The sequence below is a fragment of the Stegastes partitus genome, unplaced genomic scaffold (assembly GCF_000690725.1).
Source record: "Stegastes partitus isolate 25-593 unplaced genomic scaffold, Stegastes_partitus-1.0.2 Scaffold509, whole genome shotgun sequence".
Classification (NCBI taxonomy): Eukaryota; Metazoa; Chordata; class Actinopteri; family Pomacentridae; genus Stegastes; species Stegastes partitus.
In genome coordinates, this window is record NW_007578240.1 from 134,867 (window position 1) to 153,285 (window position 18,419).

The 18,419-nt window shown below is 41.8% G+C and overlaps 1 protein-coding gene across 3 annotated transcripts in view; it reads right to left on the reverse strand.

Annotated features, from left to right (window-relative positions):
* fhod3a (formin homology 2 domain containing 3a) overlaps nucleotides 1-8,718 on the reverse strand; it is a 58,276-nt gene extending 49,558 nt beyond the window's left edge. For all 3 annotated transcript variants that reach the window (XM_008287607.1, XM_008287606.1, XM_008287608.1), the window contains exons 1-2: nucleotides 8,159-8,718; nucleotides 1,697-1,806 (exon numbers count right to left, since the gene is read on the reverse strand). In XM_008287607.1, coding sequence (XP_008285829.1) covers nucleotides 1,697-1,806; nucleotides 8,159-8,323 — 275 coding nt within the window. In that variant the 5' untranslated portion in view covers nucleotides 8,324-8,718. The remainder of the gene's footprint in view (nucleotides 1-1,696; nucleotides 1,807-8,158) is intronic.
* Between the last annotated feature and the right edge of the window lie 9,701 nt (nucleotides 8,719-18,419).

Genomic DNA, 18,419 nt, shown 5'->3' on the forward strand with positions numbered 1-18,419 from the left:
TCAAAATTCACACCCATGACTTGATCCTTTGTTTCTGAGATGCTGTTGGAGCTTCCTGACTTTAAGGCACAAATAAAATATGCGATGTGAGGCTGAACATTTGATTTGTTTATTCATTTCTGACACTATATAAACAGTGTTCATCCAATGGAGGAAGGCAGGACAGGTCCAACCTCAACCTTTGTGACGTTTTGTCGAGAAGGGGTCAAACCCAAACTAAATATGCGATTCATTTCCGACTGTCGATTCAAAACAGACGAGCCCATCCCATCCAACCAGTTCCTCAACATCTCAGCCACTTCAGAAACACACACCTTCATTCACCTGTCTGTCATCTGTCCCCACGGCTCACCAAGCGCACCGGAAAGAAACTCAGGAACAAACAAATAAACGTACACATGGAAACAAACAGACACAGAGAACAGCTCGGCTCTGTGGGTCTGCCATCACTTATCACGCTGTCGCCCCCTGTCCCAAACAGATCAACATACCACGACTGGCCACAAACCCACACTGTCACACACACATGCATACGCAGCCAGCTAACAGTGTACACTCTATGTGACCGTGCTTTGTGTATACAAACGGCTATCAGCTGACAGCAAAGTGCATGCTGAAGCTGTGATGTTCCCCCTGTTTGTTATACAGCGAATTAGCTAAGTTACGTTTGCAGCAACAGCAGCAATCATGTAGTTAGTAATGTGAGGTAAAGTAGGTTCACCTGTATTGTAAAATTGGTGAATTTAATTTGGTTTCTTAGCGAATAGTCCTACTTTAACGAGCTGTCTTGGAGGTTAGCATTGACGTTACATATGTGAAAGCAGAAAATGTCCCAAAAGCATAATTATGAAAACAAATGTGGGCGACATTTCCTGTCTATGTATTTTCAGCAATCTATTAATTAAGCAACTTCTCAGTCATGTTTTATAATATCACAAGATTTTATTTGGTCTGTTGCCTAATTGTATGGTTTCCTAACTTGAACAGTTTTCTATATATAGATATAAATAGCTTCAAATGTATGTATTTAATTTTTGAAATGGTATATTAGATCAACCAGTTATCGCAAAAACAATGACTCTCTTCAGTTGAATACATGGTTATAATAATCAACAAAAAAAGAGATAAATAAGAAAAAATCTTTATAAAATAATTTCTGACATGAATGCATTTGGTCACATCTTGTTTGGGAGCATTATTGTGCATTCTGTGATCACAAAGTAATAATGATAATAATAAAAAAGAAATAAATCCAGATGCACTGCATAATGTGTATCTTAAATTGCAGCCTTTGTAGTTTGTTTATTGTTTTAGATTGTCATTTTCATTTGAAATCAATGAATTGTTTGGGTTTAGAGTGAACTGCATGTGCGACTTTGCCACAAAGATCAGCAGAAAATTAATTATTAAAATAAATACAGTGAGAGAAGAGCCATTGCCGCTAAGGGCAGGGCACATCTGTCCTGCTTTCCAGAGCGCTTCATACTTTCCATGAACTTGTTCTTCCAAGAAATCCGCATCCAGCAGCTTGTGATTCGTCCCATTTCATAAGAATGAAGAAACTCAGGAAATATGTGCGCAAGCGAGGGCGGGGGGGGGCTTATCATTTCGTCTTATTGGGCACATTTTGATTGATCGAGAGCGTAAGAACACAGGTCTGTTTTCTATAAAGGGTATAAATGCGAGGGTGTCTCACCCTGTGTCGTCCTGCTGAAAACCCTCCAGCTCGTCTCTTTGCTCAGCCAGGGACGACTCCAGATCCAGATAGGTTCCATTGTGGGAGAGCTGAAGTGCACAGTCATCGAGCTGCGCAGAGACAGAAAGAAACCGCTTTTATTACAAAAGTATTAACAAATAAAATGAATGTGAATTAAGATCATGTGTTTAATTGAACTGAACTGAACAAAACTAAGCACAACAACAACAAGTTTATACCTACATAAGGTATGTAATGCCACGTGAAATCTCCTCTGCAGTGATGTATATACACCAAACACTCAGTGGAATGAGCCTCTGGGTTCACTTTTTCTAATGCCCCTAGTCTGTGTCTATGTTTCACACCCTTGTCTCAAACAGCTTGAGCCTGTAAAGTAAAGCCAGTTTACAGAGCAGGGATTTTAACACAAGTGGTGTGTGAAAAGACCAACAAGCATCCACAGCTTTCGGCATTACAAAGCTGTTTTGGGAATTAACTGCTAATAAAGGCTGCAGAACATGAAGTGGAACACAGACAGATTTTAGTACATCAGTGAGAATACGGCACTTCAAAATCGCTTAAAGTGTGTGCAATATGAAACTTTACCATGTTTGAATCATTCTTAACACGTGCACACCTCTGCACGTGGCTGATATGTGCTGATTCTGAGCTCAACATGTCGAGAACAGATCAATCTTGCGCCCGTGCCATGATCTATGGCAACATCGCAGAGCTGGCCTGTTTCAAAATTGACCCACTCTGCTGTGTAACGGGAAACCCTGCTGAGTTCGAGACCAGGTGCGCAGCAATATATCTGCACACGGCTGGCATTGATGTTTATGAGTACAGTCACAAGTTGATAGCAGGTGCGAGCAGCCATCCCGGGGACAGCTCATAAAACAAGCAACTCACATCATTACGTTGCAACAATCCACTCAAGAGTTTTGCAGCTTCTTGTTAAAGCCGCTCATGTATGAATAGGTGAATGAGATCAGAGTCACGCATTGGCATTTAGCGGCTCAGTGGTATCGGTGGGTTTAACCTAGCTTGGGGTCTGGTGTGCTGCCAAATGCCCCCCAACACACACACACATACTCGGCCATCCATTCAAAATGCTTGACGACACTTTCTGGCCAGCATCGGACCGCAGATCACAAGACCCGCTGCTGCTGCTCTCTGTCTGTCCCTCCTTTTAGTCGGAAACAGAGAGACGGACTGTCGGATGGACTCACAGCATAAATATAACCTTGCTATATTTACTCTGTTCTGAGGCAGCATGCACACAGGAGCTCCGGGGTGGGTGTGTCCGCAAGGGCACGGAGTTGAAGGGGGACACTGCCAAGGCCGAAATATTACAAAGGAGAATCTAAGAAGTCGTTCGTTTTTCAGGCAATCCCAGAAGTAATCACACACCATCGTGACCCAAGGTGACTTTGGGTACCGCTCCAGTTTCCCCTTCGTCTGTCACAACAACATTAATCCATCTGTGCCAAATACAGTAGCTAATCCACGAGGAAAACACTGTCACTGTCTCTAATTGCAGTTCTAATTGTTTTGGATTATTAAAATGCTGTCGTAGTTTTTTTTTTAAACCACTGATAGAAACAACTTCTACAAAATACAACAAATAAGAGTCTTTCCTGAAGGCAGCTCAGGAAAAAGACAATCATTGGATCTTCCCCTCGCTGCGCTATGATAATGCCAACATGTTCACCGGCTTAGTTTAGCATGCAAAGCAAACATTTGTAAATGAGAACACGGTGTGGAGTTCAGGCCGATGGGGATGTCTTTACTTTTGCAAATTTTACAACATAAGTGTCGGCATTTTTGGCACGATGACTCATTAAGAAGATCACCAAAGTCATTACAATTCATCGCGAGAGGGAGATGAATTTTTAGAAGCTGTCCAGACATTTCAGTCAGAACCACAAATGTTAACGTCAAAATGACACACGAGGAAAAAGTCAGGGGATCAGAAAAGTCAAAGGGATTCATTGTGTTTGAAGCAAATATAGACCGGATCAAACTGCTGTCTCTAGAGGCTGCTTGGCTGCTAGCGTGGCTCCAAAAGTGATGATACTTTAAGGACAATCTGTGTACTTTATCTCCAGCCACACCAGGTATTAAACCTAAGTTTGATGCTGTTGTTATTCTTATTTTCCTGCATGTGAGATTTGGTAAATCTCAGATTGAGGCACGGAGGGGTGGAGGGGTTAATCATGCCTCGTCCCACTGCCCCGCTTTTTAATGCATGAATAAGACAAAAGCAGTTCTTGAGGCCAATCTGTTTGCATTATTCAGCATTTTTTTAAACAATATTCCACCCAAATCTTTCAACAGTTTTTGACATTTTACAGATTTTCCCTGTTTTGGTAAATTACAGCTTATATCGAGGAAAAATCTTAGATACAAGTGTTCATTTACAAGTAAATAATAAAAGAACAGGCCAAAAGTGTAAATGATGTCCACATGAAAACTCTTTTTTATAACAACATTTCACTGCAATATTACATTTTTCTTTTTTTTACTGTATTTAAATCAGGAAAAAATTATTTTTGCTAATTTTTGCCATTATTTTAAAGGGAAAAAATGGCTATACTAAGGACTAAAAAAGGGTAAGTAGTTCTTTTTAACTAATATACTACAATTTTTTTCCAGTGATGTTAAAATACATGTAGTATCCTACAAAATCTCAGAAAAAATATAATAATTTACATGTTGACTACAGAAAAAAGACCAAAACCACACATAATGTCCACATCGAAAATCTGTGTTTTTTCAAATAGTAATGTGTTCTTTATTACTTTGACTCTGAATTTATTAGACTGTAAAATTACACTGTTTGACTGTATTTAAATCAGCAAACAATGTTTTACAGATAGTTTACCATTCTTACATGTTACAGCATATCACAGTTTTTGATGTATTTTTTTCTGGCACCTTTGCCTCCAAATTGTCACAATTTATTTATTTATTGTTTTACAGTGTAGCACTTTCCTATCTTAGCGTTACTCAACAGCATTTTCAAGCTTCCCATTCACACAATCACACAGTCACACACCAATGCTGATGGAGCTGCCATGCAAAGTGCCTGTCTTTGGGCTTCAGGATCTTGCAAAATCCCACTTCAACATGTGAATCAAACTGCCAGTTTTGCAAGACAACCCACTGAACCACAGTCACCATGAGAAAAAGTGAGAATCTGACGGGGGAAAAAGCATAGACTGTATAAAAGATGGACGTAGCAACCGGCCCTGAAAAATGAAGCCAACCCGGAAGTGTCAAAAACCTGCAATATCACTACGTCCACTAGTCCTGGCTCCAAAAAGCCCTGGCTCCCATAGACTTGAACTGGAAAAGAAGTGATCACAGATCATGAAATACTGCATTCCTCCAGCTCAGGATTTTTTCTTATTAGTTTTCATGGTCAAGTCCAGAGATCAGGTGGCCAATCTGAAAATAAATCAATACTGAATTTTTTAAAAATTGTCAAAATTTTGCGGGGCAAGGGGCGTGGCTGGCTTGATTAACAGTCGGCAGCGACCATACAGATGACGCGAGCAGAAGGCGGTAAATGTGGGCGGACAGAGAGGGCCCGCCTCTCAATCCGTCTAACCAATCGCTGCTCCTATGGCGCCGCCCCCCTCTGACGATTTTTGCCACTGGCTCCAAAAATCCAAGATGTCAACCAGGAAGTAGCAAAACCCTGGCTTCATTTTCTCAGTGCAGAAACCAACGGGTGACGTCACGGTAGCTACGTCCATCTTTTATACAGTCTTTGGGAAAAAGCCCATGAAATGAAGATAAATACCAAAAAATTCCTGAAAAAAATCCTGAAAAGCTCGTTTTTATATACAAGGCTGTCAAGTTATCATAGCGTAGAAAAAATGCATTTTTGCTTAACTATCAGTGTGTCTTTCTAATTCTTTATCCCACCCAGACAGACGGAGCTCCATCACCTCCAGCTGCCTTCTTGCCGCTCTGCTTTATCTACACAAATTACTCAATCACACAACTACTGCTTGGACAGCAAGAAGCGATCCCTTCGTAACACAATACGTTAGCAGCTCGCCCTCCAAAGGGTGTCTCTTTCCTAAAACACTTGGTTTGGGTAATCGGAGTAATAACATAACAAAACACATCACGCTGGACGTGGCTGAGCGGCGTCTCCAGAAGGAACCGCAGGCTGTTCGCGGCTCGAGGCTCCAGGAACCGGCCAGCGAAACACTTAGTGTCTAGTATACTTTGCACTCATTTAATCAAATTCTCCCAGAAGAGCAGAGCAGGGAAGAAATAGAAGGGAGGATCGGGGGGTAATTACTTCCATGTTAAAACAACACCCAGCCTGCTGGCGATCACCGTGGGTCGACGGCTAACGATACCCTTACGTAACTTAGACGACAAGTTTGTAAGAACTTTTTTTGTGTGTGTGTGTCAAAATCCGAGCCGCAGAGGCAGCGTGCTCTTTGAAGGAAACGTGGGGAGGGTGTGTTCTACACGGCCATTAAATCTCCCGATGTTGCTTTAATGGGAGCCCTTTGGTAATGAAATAAAAGTTAAGCTGTGAAGTCTGGGCTTTATTGTTTTTTCAGGGACTGGAAGGTTTTTCACTGCAGAAACGTAGCGTTCTGAGTGATGGTGAAGCTTCTTGCACTGAGCTGCACATCTGTCATTTTTGGTGTCTTATTACCTAATTTAACTCACTGATCTCTACATTTTGATGAGCTTAAGCCTTTTTTAGGCCTAAAAAAAAGGAGGGGGGAAAAAAGTGATGATCTCCTCTGTGAGAATCAAAAGGAAACTTCTTTGTTTGGACAAAATGACACATCCCAGGCACACAAACCAGTAGCACACTGATTTAGCCTTGGCAACCCCTTCTAACCTTATGTGTGTGTGTTTTGAGTGTACAAACTGGAGCGTGGTCAGAGAGGTGGAAGAGGAGATGGTGGACGAGGTCAGGAAAACCGCGGCACCCAAAAGTGAGGAGAACAAAGTGTCGCAGGGATCCAGGCCCCGGCCGCAGGAATTCTGGGACAAGTGACCTATACTTTACATGCAGCCCGGCCAGATATACACAGAGCTCTGCCATCACAACATAATAACACAGCAGGCTTTTCTAAGAGAAGAGCACAGAAGGTTAAAACAAGACCAGACAAAGAGCGTTTTAACAAAGGCAGGCTAAGAAGTGACGCAGAAAAAGGCGACGGGAATAGTCAAAAGCTGACATTTTCCAATAATATAATAACACTCGAGCCTTTATAAGCGCCGACTTTCAGATCTGGACAGTCTGGCGGGCAAATTTGCAACCATTCAGTTTCATCCCTATAATCTAAGCGCAATATCCAGTTGCCGTTGCGCGCAGCCTTCCTGCTGATGTGAACAAAATTGCAAACACGAACGCAGGCTGCGCCATCTGTCCACGCATAGGTTGTAATCATAAGCTTTTCTGTGCTGCGGGCCATTTTTCATTTGTTTTGTGGTTTTTAAAGATGGGGCAAGCAAAAGATCTACTGGTTTGGAAAACCGCTCTGCTTGTTGAACGCTGGTTTGCTGTCAGGGCTGCGTGCCAGCAGAATTTTTTTTTCTTTTCATTCTGTGTCTTCACTTTTATTCTCTATTCAATCTACATTTTCAAGTTGAACTGTGTAGCATCTGTAAGTATTTGCTCTACTTGTATGGGTGTGCTCAGCTGTTTGTGAGTCAACCTTGTCAGTAAGGAATGTGTTGCTTTCTGGGTTGCTTTAAATTCACTCTTCCTCCCAGTCACACCCATCACATTTTGATGATTTTGACTAAAATGTGATCATCTGTGATCTGGGTTGCTGGGTGGCATCATGACCGACACAAGATGAATGATGCAACTCGGGATGGATCTAGTTGCACCGATGCATTTGCAACCACCTGTCACTGCTACAAGCGAAGCAGAGTGCAAAAATACAGCAGGTTTATTCACTGAATACCACTTTAGAGACAGGGATGGATCTTTTTTCTTTTTTTTTTTTTGAGGGAGGGGGGATTTCCCCTCAACAGAGAGGTCAAAAGTGTGATTTGAGATTTACTGGAGCTGGAGGTGGGCCAGCATTTTTGCTCAGTGGCACTTTAGTGCAACAAATGTGTGCCCACATGGGATTAAATCGGTATGTTTAATCCAAAACAAGTGAAGCTCATGTTTGATGTTGCTGTGGGCTTTGAGGCAAACATTTGCAACCTTGTTTCACTCCCCTGGAAGGAGAACCAATCAGTTGTGCTTGCATGTGTTCTCAAAATAGCCTCTGAATGGTGGTTATGGAAGTTTATTTGCAAGAGAGAAACTTCAACCTCCTGCAGTTCTGCTGTAGTCATAAGATTAGAAACAGAAAACACCAGTGATCCTAATTCATTTGAAGAGCTGTGATCTCGTTGTGTTGGATCACTGCTCTAAATGTATGTCTGTTTCCATGTGGTTAGTTAATAGACTGGTACCTTGTGTGGAGCCTTGAGGAGCCGGTGGACGCCTGCGAGCTGGTTGATGAGGGGGATATCCTCTCTGAAGGTGTACAGCGGCGGTCTGGTCGGTTCTGGGAAATTGGTGCTGTTGAACGGATCGGTGTCATCTAAAAACTGAACCCTGCAGACAAACGTGGCCATGGTGCATCCATGCAAGTGGTTCCACCGAATGGGGGGGCAGCCCGGTTTTAAACGAGAGCTGGACCGGCTTTGGGCTCCGCTCTGCTGCTCTGTGCGCTCTGGCTCCTGGTAACGACAACAAACCTCCGGTCGCCAAGTGTGCGTCCTGCGCGCAGCCCGTCTCCGTCCTCCCGCAGGACCACGAGTGGAAGGGGAGTGGATGCCCCGAGAAATGTGGCACGGGATCTCGCCTTTTTTCTTTCTGTTTTTTTTTTTTTTTTCTTCTTCTTTAATGCCACCGTGTTATTCTCGGAGAGGCAGGTGGCAGCAGGCGGACTCCAGCTTTGGTGCCGGAGAGTGAAGGATCAGCGCAGCTTGGGACAGCCGGTCTGCTGTCTGTCTGAGTCCCAGTAAATCCACCTCCCTGCCTCCCTCCCCTCTCCTCCTCCTCCTCTTCCACCCCACCGTATCTATTTTCCCCTCCGCCTCATCTCTCCCTCCTCCCCTCCCTTCAGATCACTGTCTCCGGCTTAGCGGCGGCTCTCCATATGAAAATGACCTGCACTAATCCTGTGATGAATTTATTTTAGAGGAAACACAAATATATACATATGAAATGATGACAGATGATGCCATCCCAGAACTACAGGATGGACACCACTATGGACACCAAAAAAAAAGCATAAAAGTGTACACACATATGTTCATTGTGTCTCACAGCTACAGCTCAATAATTCTATGTAACTGTGCTATAATAATATTTGCTCTGAAGAGTTCTGCTGCAAGTCAAAGAGCAATCTGGACCAATGTTGACCTCTGGTGGTCAAAGTGTTCAAATACAAGCGCTCTTTTCAGCTTCCTTACTGTTAAATACGACATGAGTAGTTGCTTTCAGTGATGGAAGAAGGTTCAGATCCAGCAAAATAAACAAACTCCATTACAGTTAAAAGTCCTGCATGAAAATATTACTTAAGTAAAAGTACATAATTAAGTATGAGCAGAAAAAAAAAATTACACTTAGAGACAGACAACCAAGCACACTCACATTCACACCTACAGACAATTTAGAATCACCAATTAACCTCAACATGTTTTTGGACTGTGTGGGAGGAAGCCGGAGAACCCGGAGAGAACCCACGCTGCACGGGGAGAACATGCAAACTCCATGCAGACCTTCTTGCTACAGTGCTAACCAACTGCGCCACCTTGCAGCCCAGTACAAAGTATCATAAAATAGAAATACCAACACCTCAAAACTGTACTTACATACAGAGCCTATGTATGAGTAAATGTACTTAGTTACTTTCCACCACTGGTTGTTCTGTATAAATACTAGTATACACGCTGTAACTGAAATGAAGCCTCTGTAGAAATATTCCAGATTTCTGTTTGTTTGAAGTAACAGTAAGTCTGATTTTTTTGCAGATGTTCATTTTAAGGTAATAATTAAATGATGTTGTTTTACACTGTTGTAATTTGGTAATCACAAGACAACAAAACAAAACAATAACAGCTACAGACAAGGACTAAAAACTGACCCACACCAGTGAATTTAGAGTGGAGGTTTTTACAGGCCTCAGCCTGGCAGGGCCGGTTGTCCAGTAACCACAGTGTTGCTCACCTCCTTCCACTGGATCTTCCTATCATGTCCCAATGGTGTGTGAATGGATGAACGAGAGGCAAATCATAAAATGCTGTGGTTAAAGGTGCTGTATAAATTCAGTCTATTTACTGTTAAACACATCACTCAGTCGTTGGTCTGTTGCTGCAGACGTCATCCGTTTATAGCAGTTAATGCACTGCGTAATGGAGATGAAACGTGAGGAAACCATCGGCAAACACCTCCTTGGGACCACTGGAGGGCAGAAAGCTGCTATTTTTTAACCTCTAATGAACCAAGGTGAAAAGCATCCACACATCGTGCACTTCAGATCAACGACAGGCCGTAAAAGAAAGCTTAAAGTGCAAAGTGTTCCCCATAAACCCAGACAACCACTTCCTTACGCTTACTATCTTATCAGCGGCTCTCGTGCTTTCTCCACCGTGGTTGGGGGTCATCTGTGTTGTCTTAACTCTGGCTGATGATCTGCAGGCACACCTCGATGCTGTAGATAAACACAGAAAATCATCTTGAATCAGAGAATTTGCAAATGTTTCGTGGTATTAACAGGATTTGTGCAGTTCAACTGAATTTTGTGGCTTTCAACACAATTTTTTTTTGAGTCCACAGGTTCTTGATGTGGTTTTAGTCAGAACTTTGAGGAGATCAGTCTAAAACGCTAATTCAAGCCCGATTTAATGATTTCTTTATCATTTTTGATCCGTATTTGGGGTCATTGTCTTGCTGAATCACTTAGCTGCATCCTTCTGGCTGATGATCTTAGGGTTTCCTGAAGACTGTGCTGGTATCTTCCTTTGCATTATTCCATTTCCTTTTTGTAAAGCACAAGTTCCACTAGCACCAACACTTCCCCAGAGCACAATACTGTCACCCCCATGCTTGACCGTAGTTAGAGTGTTCTTAGGGTTTAGGGTCTCAACATGTTACTGGTAGAGTCACTGTGGCTACAGAGTCAGTACCAAACTATTTTATCCTTAAGAGACATTCTAGTTTTTCGTGACAGTAATTGTGGCGGAAAACTTGTCTAAACCTCTAAGCTCCTGTCTGTAGTCACACATTTAAGGTATGTTGTCTTGTTTCCAGTAGGTTACTTTTTAAGTTATGGATGCTGCACATTCACTCTGTAGTGAATAATTTGTAGAGAAACGTCATAAAAACTGCGTTAAAATTCAACTTTAGAATGCTGGCGTAACGCAGAAATACATTATGAGGTAAAGATTTTGGATGCATGAAAGCAGACTGACGCATGGTGAATTAATTATATTAAATGAACACAATCACACAAATTAGGGTACATTTCAGCTAAATGTGCGTGTCTATTAAACCCTAATACAGATATCCTATTGATTACTGGCAGCAGTATTTTATGATGGGGACACACATGGTCACTCCGTCGCATCAGGATGGTCACTGAGAGATAATCTCTAAGGTGAAACGTGCACAACGCAGTCTCGCATACCATCAGCGCTCGTGATCCCTGACAGCTGCACCGAGGCTCTTCCCAGCCCTTTATGAGTAAGCCTGCCTTATATTTGGGCTCAGTAGACTAGATTACCAGACTATGAGACTGGTTCTACCCAAACCTGGGCTTAAAGAGCAGTACCCGGAGAAGGATGGAGGAAGAGGAGGCCCAAAGGGGACAACGAAGCCCAATAACTGCTCCACCTGTGTGGGCATCTGGGTAACGTCCAGAGGTTCCAGCCGTGAAGGAGGTAGGCTCTTTTTTACTTATAAATATATAATGTAAGCATTTATAAATTAATACTTGAAATGCAGATAGACAAGGCTTTGCAGTGGAAAATTTTAAATGTGTTTGCAGAATAAAATTAAATACATTGATGAGCATTGCATTTTAAGTTCTCATTTGAAAATACAAATTAGAATGTGTCGTAAGTGTCAATTGTATGTCACTATAGTTTTAAAAATGAAATTACAATGTACTAAATGTTGCTTTAATCACATCTTTAAATCAGTGTAGGTGTATTTTTTTTTAAGGACAGGAATCTGGTGCGAGAATATAAAACCTAGAGAGAAACCACTAGGCGTACATAATCCGAAATGCAAAATAGCCCAATAAAACCATCACGGTGAGACTAATTTGTGCACTTAAAGGGATTTGTGTCAAACATTAACTCTTACAGGTGAACGGAAATTGCTATATAAAGCTGAAATGTCCACTTTATTGCAGAGAACTACTGATGCGTCTAATGGCTGTAAATAGAATTTTTTGAGCCAATCTTCCATTTAACCTCAGAGGAGGCGGTTTTAAGTTTACGCCGTTTAGTGACGGGAGGATCTAAATGACTGATGCAACAGGGAGGGATGAAACAACAACGACTGGCTTAATGGAGCGGATGAGGCGTGTTTTCACTGATTCCTTGAACTTTACCTCATGACATGATCACATGTAAACACAGCAATGGCCTTGTAGCCTGACAGGTGATCAGATATCACTATTGCTACACAGACATGCCAGCCAGAGCAGCAGGAATGTCACTACTATATAGAAACTGTACTACGGAATACATAATCTGCAGCATTTTCATAAAACTCCCTGTTTCGCACCTCTTATTTATCAGCTAATTGAGCCCAAATCAAATCACACAACTTGAAAACAAGTTAGTTGAAAAAGAAAATGAACTGAGAAAGAAAAGCAGGATTAGAACAAAGGATTTAGAAGTGATTGAAAAACACAAGACATGTCTGAAAATGTGGAAAACAGAATGCGATCGTAGACAAACTAAACATATACAGAAACAGGAATTGCAAATGGTCAAAATAGATTCAAGCTGTGAGAAAAAGAAGCAAGCAGATAAAAAGAAGTCTTCTCGTTTATATCCCTCTTTAACAGGAATGAAGGGTGCATCTTCAGTGTGCTTCAGCTGCTCTGTGAGGCTGTATGTAGCCAAGTATCAGTTGATCTGAGCTAAATGTCAGAATGCTACGAAGGGAGGTCAAAAAGTTTGTCAAACAGGGTGTTCAGCCAAGCGTAACACAAAATGTCTTTACATATCTAGACAATGCAACATCTCACTCGTTCAAACACATCAAGTTCACTTGTCACAACATACTTGTGTGATTCGCGGCAACATTCTATGTTGATGACAGTCAAATAATGATGGAAAACCTACATTTTGAGTTTAGGGCGGTCGTAAAGCTCCCCACAAAAGAGGGATCAAATGCCAAAGAAATTCATCAGTGGCTGGCTGAGGTATACGATGATTACAGTCCTGCCTATAGTCCTCCCATCCAGATGATTTTTACCTGTTTAGAAATTTGAAGTCACATTTGCGCAGAACCAGATTTCCTGATGAGCTCAAGGCTGCCACTGAGGCATGGTTTAAGAACCAAACTGAAGACTTCTGTTTTAAAGGTATAGACAGTCTGAGGCAAAGTGGGCTCGGTTCATAGAGGTAAATGGGAACTATACTGAAACATAATAGTACAATGCGTAGTCTGCTGCTGCAATATATATACCTCGTTCTATTAACTTTTCAACCACCCCTTGTCACGTGCTCACAGTGACGGTGTTAACGTGGACGAGTTTATCAGTTTAAAAATAGTCACAATCTTAGTTGAGCATGGCAGCTTGACAACATTAGTCAGTCGGCGAGAACGTCACATTATCAGATTAAAGATTTTTGGCATGATGATAGCGCGTAGTTAAAGGTTAACAGATCACCAAAAGGATTCCATTTCTGTCTAAGGGTGCATGAATGTGCTGCTTGCCACTGCAGGAAATTGCTATCTGTTTTAGACTGAAATTTTGTGCATCTTCTGACTGCAAGAACCATCCCCGTAGAACCTCTTTCAGAAGAGAAAAGAAGTAACTACTGCATGGATCATCAAAACACTGGTGAAACACGTGACGAACTCTGTACCAGGTTCAGATCATATGTGTTATAAAAACACAATTTTTTCAAAGGTTGATGACTATGGCACAATCACAGAAGAGGCCACCTTGTTGACTAAAATGGATGCAGCACTTGTTGTGTCTCGTTTCTGTTACGTCAACTATGGCAGATTTCAGTAAAGAGTTTTAATGACAACACTGGGAAACATAATTTCCCCAAATCTCACTGGCATTAAAACACAACCTGTATGTAACCTAAAGTGGTTAAAATGTAGTTTATGCAACGACTGAAAGTGACATAAGTAGTGTAAAAGAATCTGAATAGAATCATCACCTCTGCACGGGTCACAACAGGTCAAGAAATCTTCAGAATTATTATTCATGAGGATCATAGAATCATGTGTCATTCTGCTTTTCAGTATCAGCTGATTTAAATCTCTGCTATCTAAAGGAGTCCTTACAACAGAGTGAACTTTCAGCTCTGAACTGCTCCACCTGCATCGTCACGCTTGATAATAGGGACAATCAAAGGTCTGATTACTCAGTTTTGCCATTATATTATGTGCTTAACGGTTTTTGCGCAAGTTTCGCATGACTTGCCATGGTTTGAAAGACTGGAAATTGATGACCTTGTAGAATTCATTAGAAGGACAATTAGAAAAACGGAGACAAAACAATGAGGAATACAATATTAACATTCAAAGGTCGTGTGCAGCGTGCTATAAACCAGTTGTGGTGAAAACTAATCTAACAGTTGATTAGTTGCAAGTAAACAGGGTGTGTCACGGCCAATACACACATCTTTTACCTTTCCAGTTATCTAAGCTTGGTGTGTCCTTACAATGCTTTTATGATTCTTTTACTTATCCTAGGCGTCGTACCTGATCTTTCTCATCAGTCAAAACAGAAATGGAAATACAGAGCGGGAGTTTGGGCTGCTGTCAAACTGTGCTCAACTGGTGTTGACAAGTGTTAGTCCAGTTGGTTATGGATAGTATGCCTTGTGGTACCCTACACTTGCAGTACGCTAAGCTTCTTCACGATTGTCTGGTAAATTAAATCAAGTACAGATCACAAGAAATGTCTGTGATGTAAATCTACTTTCACCCTTTCTGTTACAGGTATTACCTCCCATTTCATTCTTGTGCTATAACACCATCAGTGCCTGGGTGAAGGAGGGCTTTCACTCATTTGGGTTTGTTTCTCCACACATTTCCGTGGGTCTAGTGTCAGAATACAAACACAGCTCTCCAGTGGACCGTTTCTGAAAACTTCGGCAGCTATAGACGAGCTAGGAGATGAGTTGTGGTGGATGCTGTAATGTTGGTGTTATGTTTGGGTGCTGCTTGAAGCGTGCTTTGTATCTGCTATGTTTAGAAGAATCAAAGCAAGGCACATCTAATTAATGTGAGTTACATGGCAATACAGATTCTTGATGCCACGTAAAAGTAGCATATCTGACCAAACGTGATAGCTTTTTAAATCAGACGCTGTGTAATACAGGTTTTTCAGCCTCTACACAGGCATTTGTGCACCCAGAATGATATTTCACCTGTTTTCCTGGTCAGAACTTTTCTCATTACAGTGTGGGCAAGTACAGACTGAACGATTGTTTGGTCAGGACACCCATATTTTTAAATATCTTGGAAATTTTCTGATCTCACATTAGACGTTTTGCTTTTCATTGTGGAAAAAGCTCTGCTTTGGTTCCACTGAGTGTCCATTGCACAAAGTACTGGGAGTGCCTGGAAGCAGCTAAACATGTTAATGTGACATGATAGAATTTTGTATTCTTGTAGTTTAACCGCAGCAACTGGACTTGCTTGAGTTCCTTGAAGACGTCTCACCTCTCATCCAAGAGGCTTCATCAGTTCTGACTGACAAGTTGGGAGTTCGTGATACTTATATTCTTTAGGAGCCATTAACACCTGAGTTTTGGTTTTAATTGGGGGTTTGTTGCTCCTCCCCCTCATTATGCGAGTCGTTAGGACTCTCCCTGCCACAATGGGGTTCTTTAGGGTCTTTTGTGGCTATGTGAATGTAGTTTCATCTTCCTGGGGAGAGTTCTTAAGACTGACTCCTCAAGAATATAAGTATCTCTCAACTTGTCAGTCAGAACTGATGAAGCCTCTTGGATGAGAGGTGAAACGTCTTCATGAAACTCAAGCAAGTCCAGTTGCTGCAATTAAACTACAAGGATAACCACGACCTGGATGACTGAGAATCTTCACAGACATACAATTTGTACTGTTTGTGCAAACTGAACTGGGAATATCCATGTTATCAGTCAGAAACTTTAACTGGAAAGCACCAGCGGCAGATTTCAAACTTGAAACATCACAAGAACCTCACCAGTCCCCAGCTCAAAATCGAATTCATGACATATTTATGTCTCATTAAATTATACATACATATCTAATAACGTTCACCCTGTCATTAGCGTTGTAGGTGTAACACATTATGATAAAAATATTGTCATTTTTTGACCCTATGAGTTGGTGAAGCGATCAGCATTGTTGGATGCAAGTTTTCTACTCATCTCATTCTCCTGCTACCACCATGTTCAGGAAGCACATGCTACTGTGGATGGCAGTGTATGTTGAGCTGATATGGCGTCTAATCTTATCTGTGGGGATCAACGGTGGTCTGCTTCAGCTTCATATGTACACAAGTAACTACCTGCAGGAGTGTAAACATTCAGTCTAACATCAGCATTTTAAGGAGCAGCATGTAAAACACATCGCAACTAAACATTGATTTGGAAATGCATTGTTTCATTTTCTTCTAGCAGCATTTGGGAGTCAGATGGTTTTATTATATTCAGCATTAATGGCTGTAATTCTGTCTATGCTGTCATTGTTATCTACACTGTCATTGGCTTCCAGGCAACAGAGCAATTTGATGTCTGTTTAATGAGTATGGACATAAAATATTGCATAATTTATTGTAGTCGATCACGGTAAACTAAAAGCAAATCTGCGACCTGAATGTGCACACCGTTTAAATCACTTTTTAGACATTTATGCTCCTAAATTTCTTCTTTCAGAAACATTGTCATGGTGCATTTAATCTAGCAGCGGGGGCCATCCCAGTCAGCAGTTCTGGTAAAATGCTGCAAAAGCTCAACAGCGCAGCGTCGGGGTCAGAGGTCATTCAAGAGCTCAGTTTACTCAGTGATGCTTGGTGTTTTTGAGCCATCATGATGAGCTATGTATTTTTTTCATTCCTTTGTCCATCACATGCTGCAGGCTGTTGTGCCCTTGTGTTCCAGCACGTGGAGGCAACGGTATCATGGCGTTCATCACAAAGACGCACGTTTCTCCAGACATGGTGAAGAAGCAGAGAAAGAAGAACATACTGAAAAAACAGCAAAGACCTGAGAGGAGAAACAGGGAGTGGTGGTTCCTCTGCAGGACCTAGAACCTTCCTAAAGAAGTGAACTAAAGATCGCCTTAAAGGTACAAAGTCATACAGACACATTGCCTAATGTGTTGACTGAATACATATTTTGGGGAGGGGGATTTTTTTGACAAACATCCATCCATCCATCCATTATCTATACACCGCTTAATCCTCACTAGGGTCGCGGGGGGGGCTGGAGTCTATCCCAGCTGACTTAGGGTGAAGGCAGGGGACACCATGGACAGGTCACCAGTCTATCACAGGGCCACACTTAGAGACAGACAACCAAGCACACTCACATTCACACCTACAGACAATTTAGAATCACCAATTAACCTCAACATGATTTTGGACTGTGTGGGAGGAAGCCGGAGAACCCGGAGAGAACCCACGCTGCACGGGGAGAACATGCAAACTCCACGCAGAAAGATTCCGGTGCCCCCACCGGGACGCGAACCGGCGACCTTCTTGCTGCGAGGCAACAGTGCTAACCAACTGCGCCACCTTGCAGCCCCTTTGATAAACATAATTACTTTAAATATTGTTCTGGATATTAGGAAATTCATGCCTCTCATCGTCTGTGATCAACCTCATCTTTGCCCTGCGATATCGTAATTATTACTTTGCACTGTTTGACAGCTATGCAGGCTCCCTTCTGTGAGATGACTGGTGTTGCCTCTGTCTGTATTTAATGCATATATAAGATACTATTGCTGAGCCCTTTGCAATATCTAAACCTCTCAGTTAGAGCAAATGTACAGTATCTAACTTATATCAATGTATTAAGTCACTACATAACGCTCAGTTCTGAGTCACATTTATTCTGTCTGGCAGATCTAACAAAGAAAAGGAGTTCATGTTTGGACACACACCCAACATCCAGCAGGACACTAAAACAGTGGTCAGGCCTTCGATTGTCTTGGTCATCTTTGTGTTTTACTTTGTCACCAAAATCAGCACCTGGAATCCAAGCTCTGTGTCAGGAATGGTTACACTCAAATCTGTCATTCTTATGAAAAAAATCATTCAGTGATTGTGTATTTTTATTCTTTGTCATGGTTGCAGGAAACTTCCCTGTAATACAGACACTACCCTGCCCCAACTGGGTCTACAATGTTATCCTCTGGACCTCTCAGCCTTTTGATCCCAGGATTTGCTCTTTACAAATGATTCTAAAGATGCTGCTGCAAGAAAACTACAAATAAGAAGGAGCTCTGCCAAAAACAACATGTATGACACTC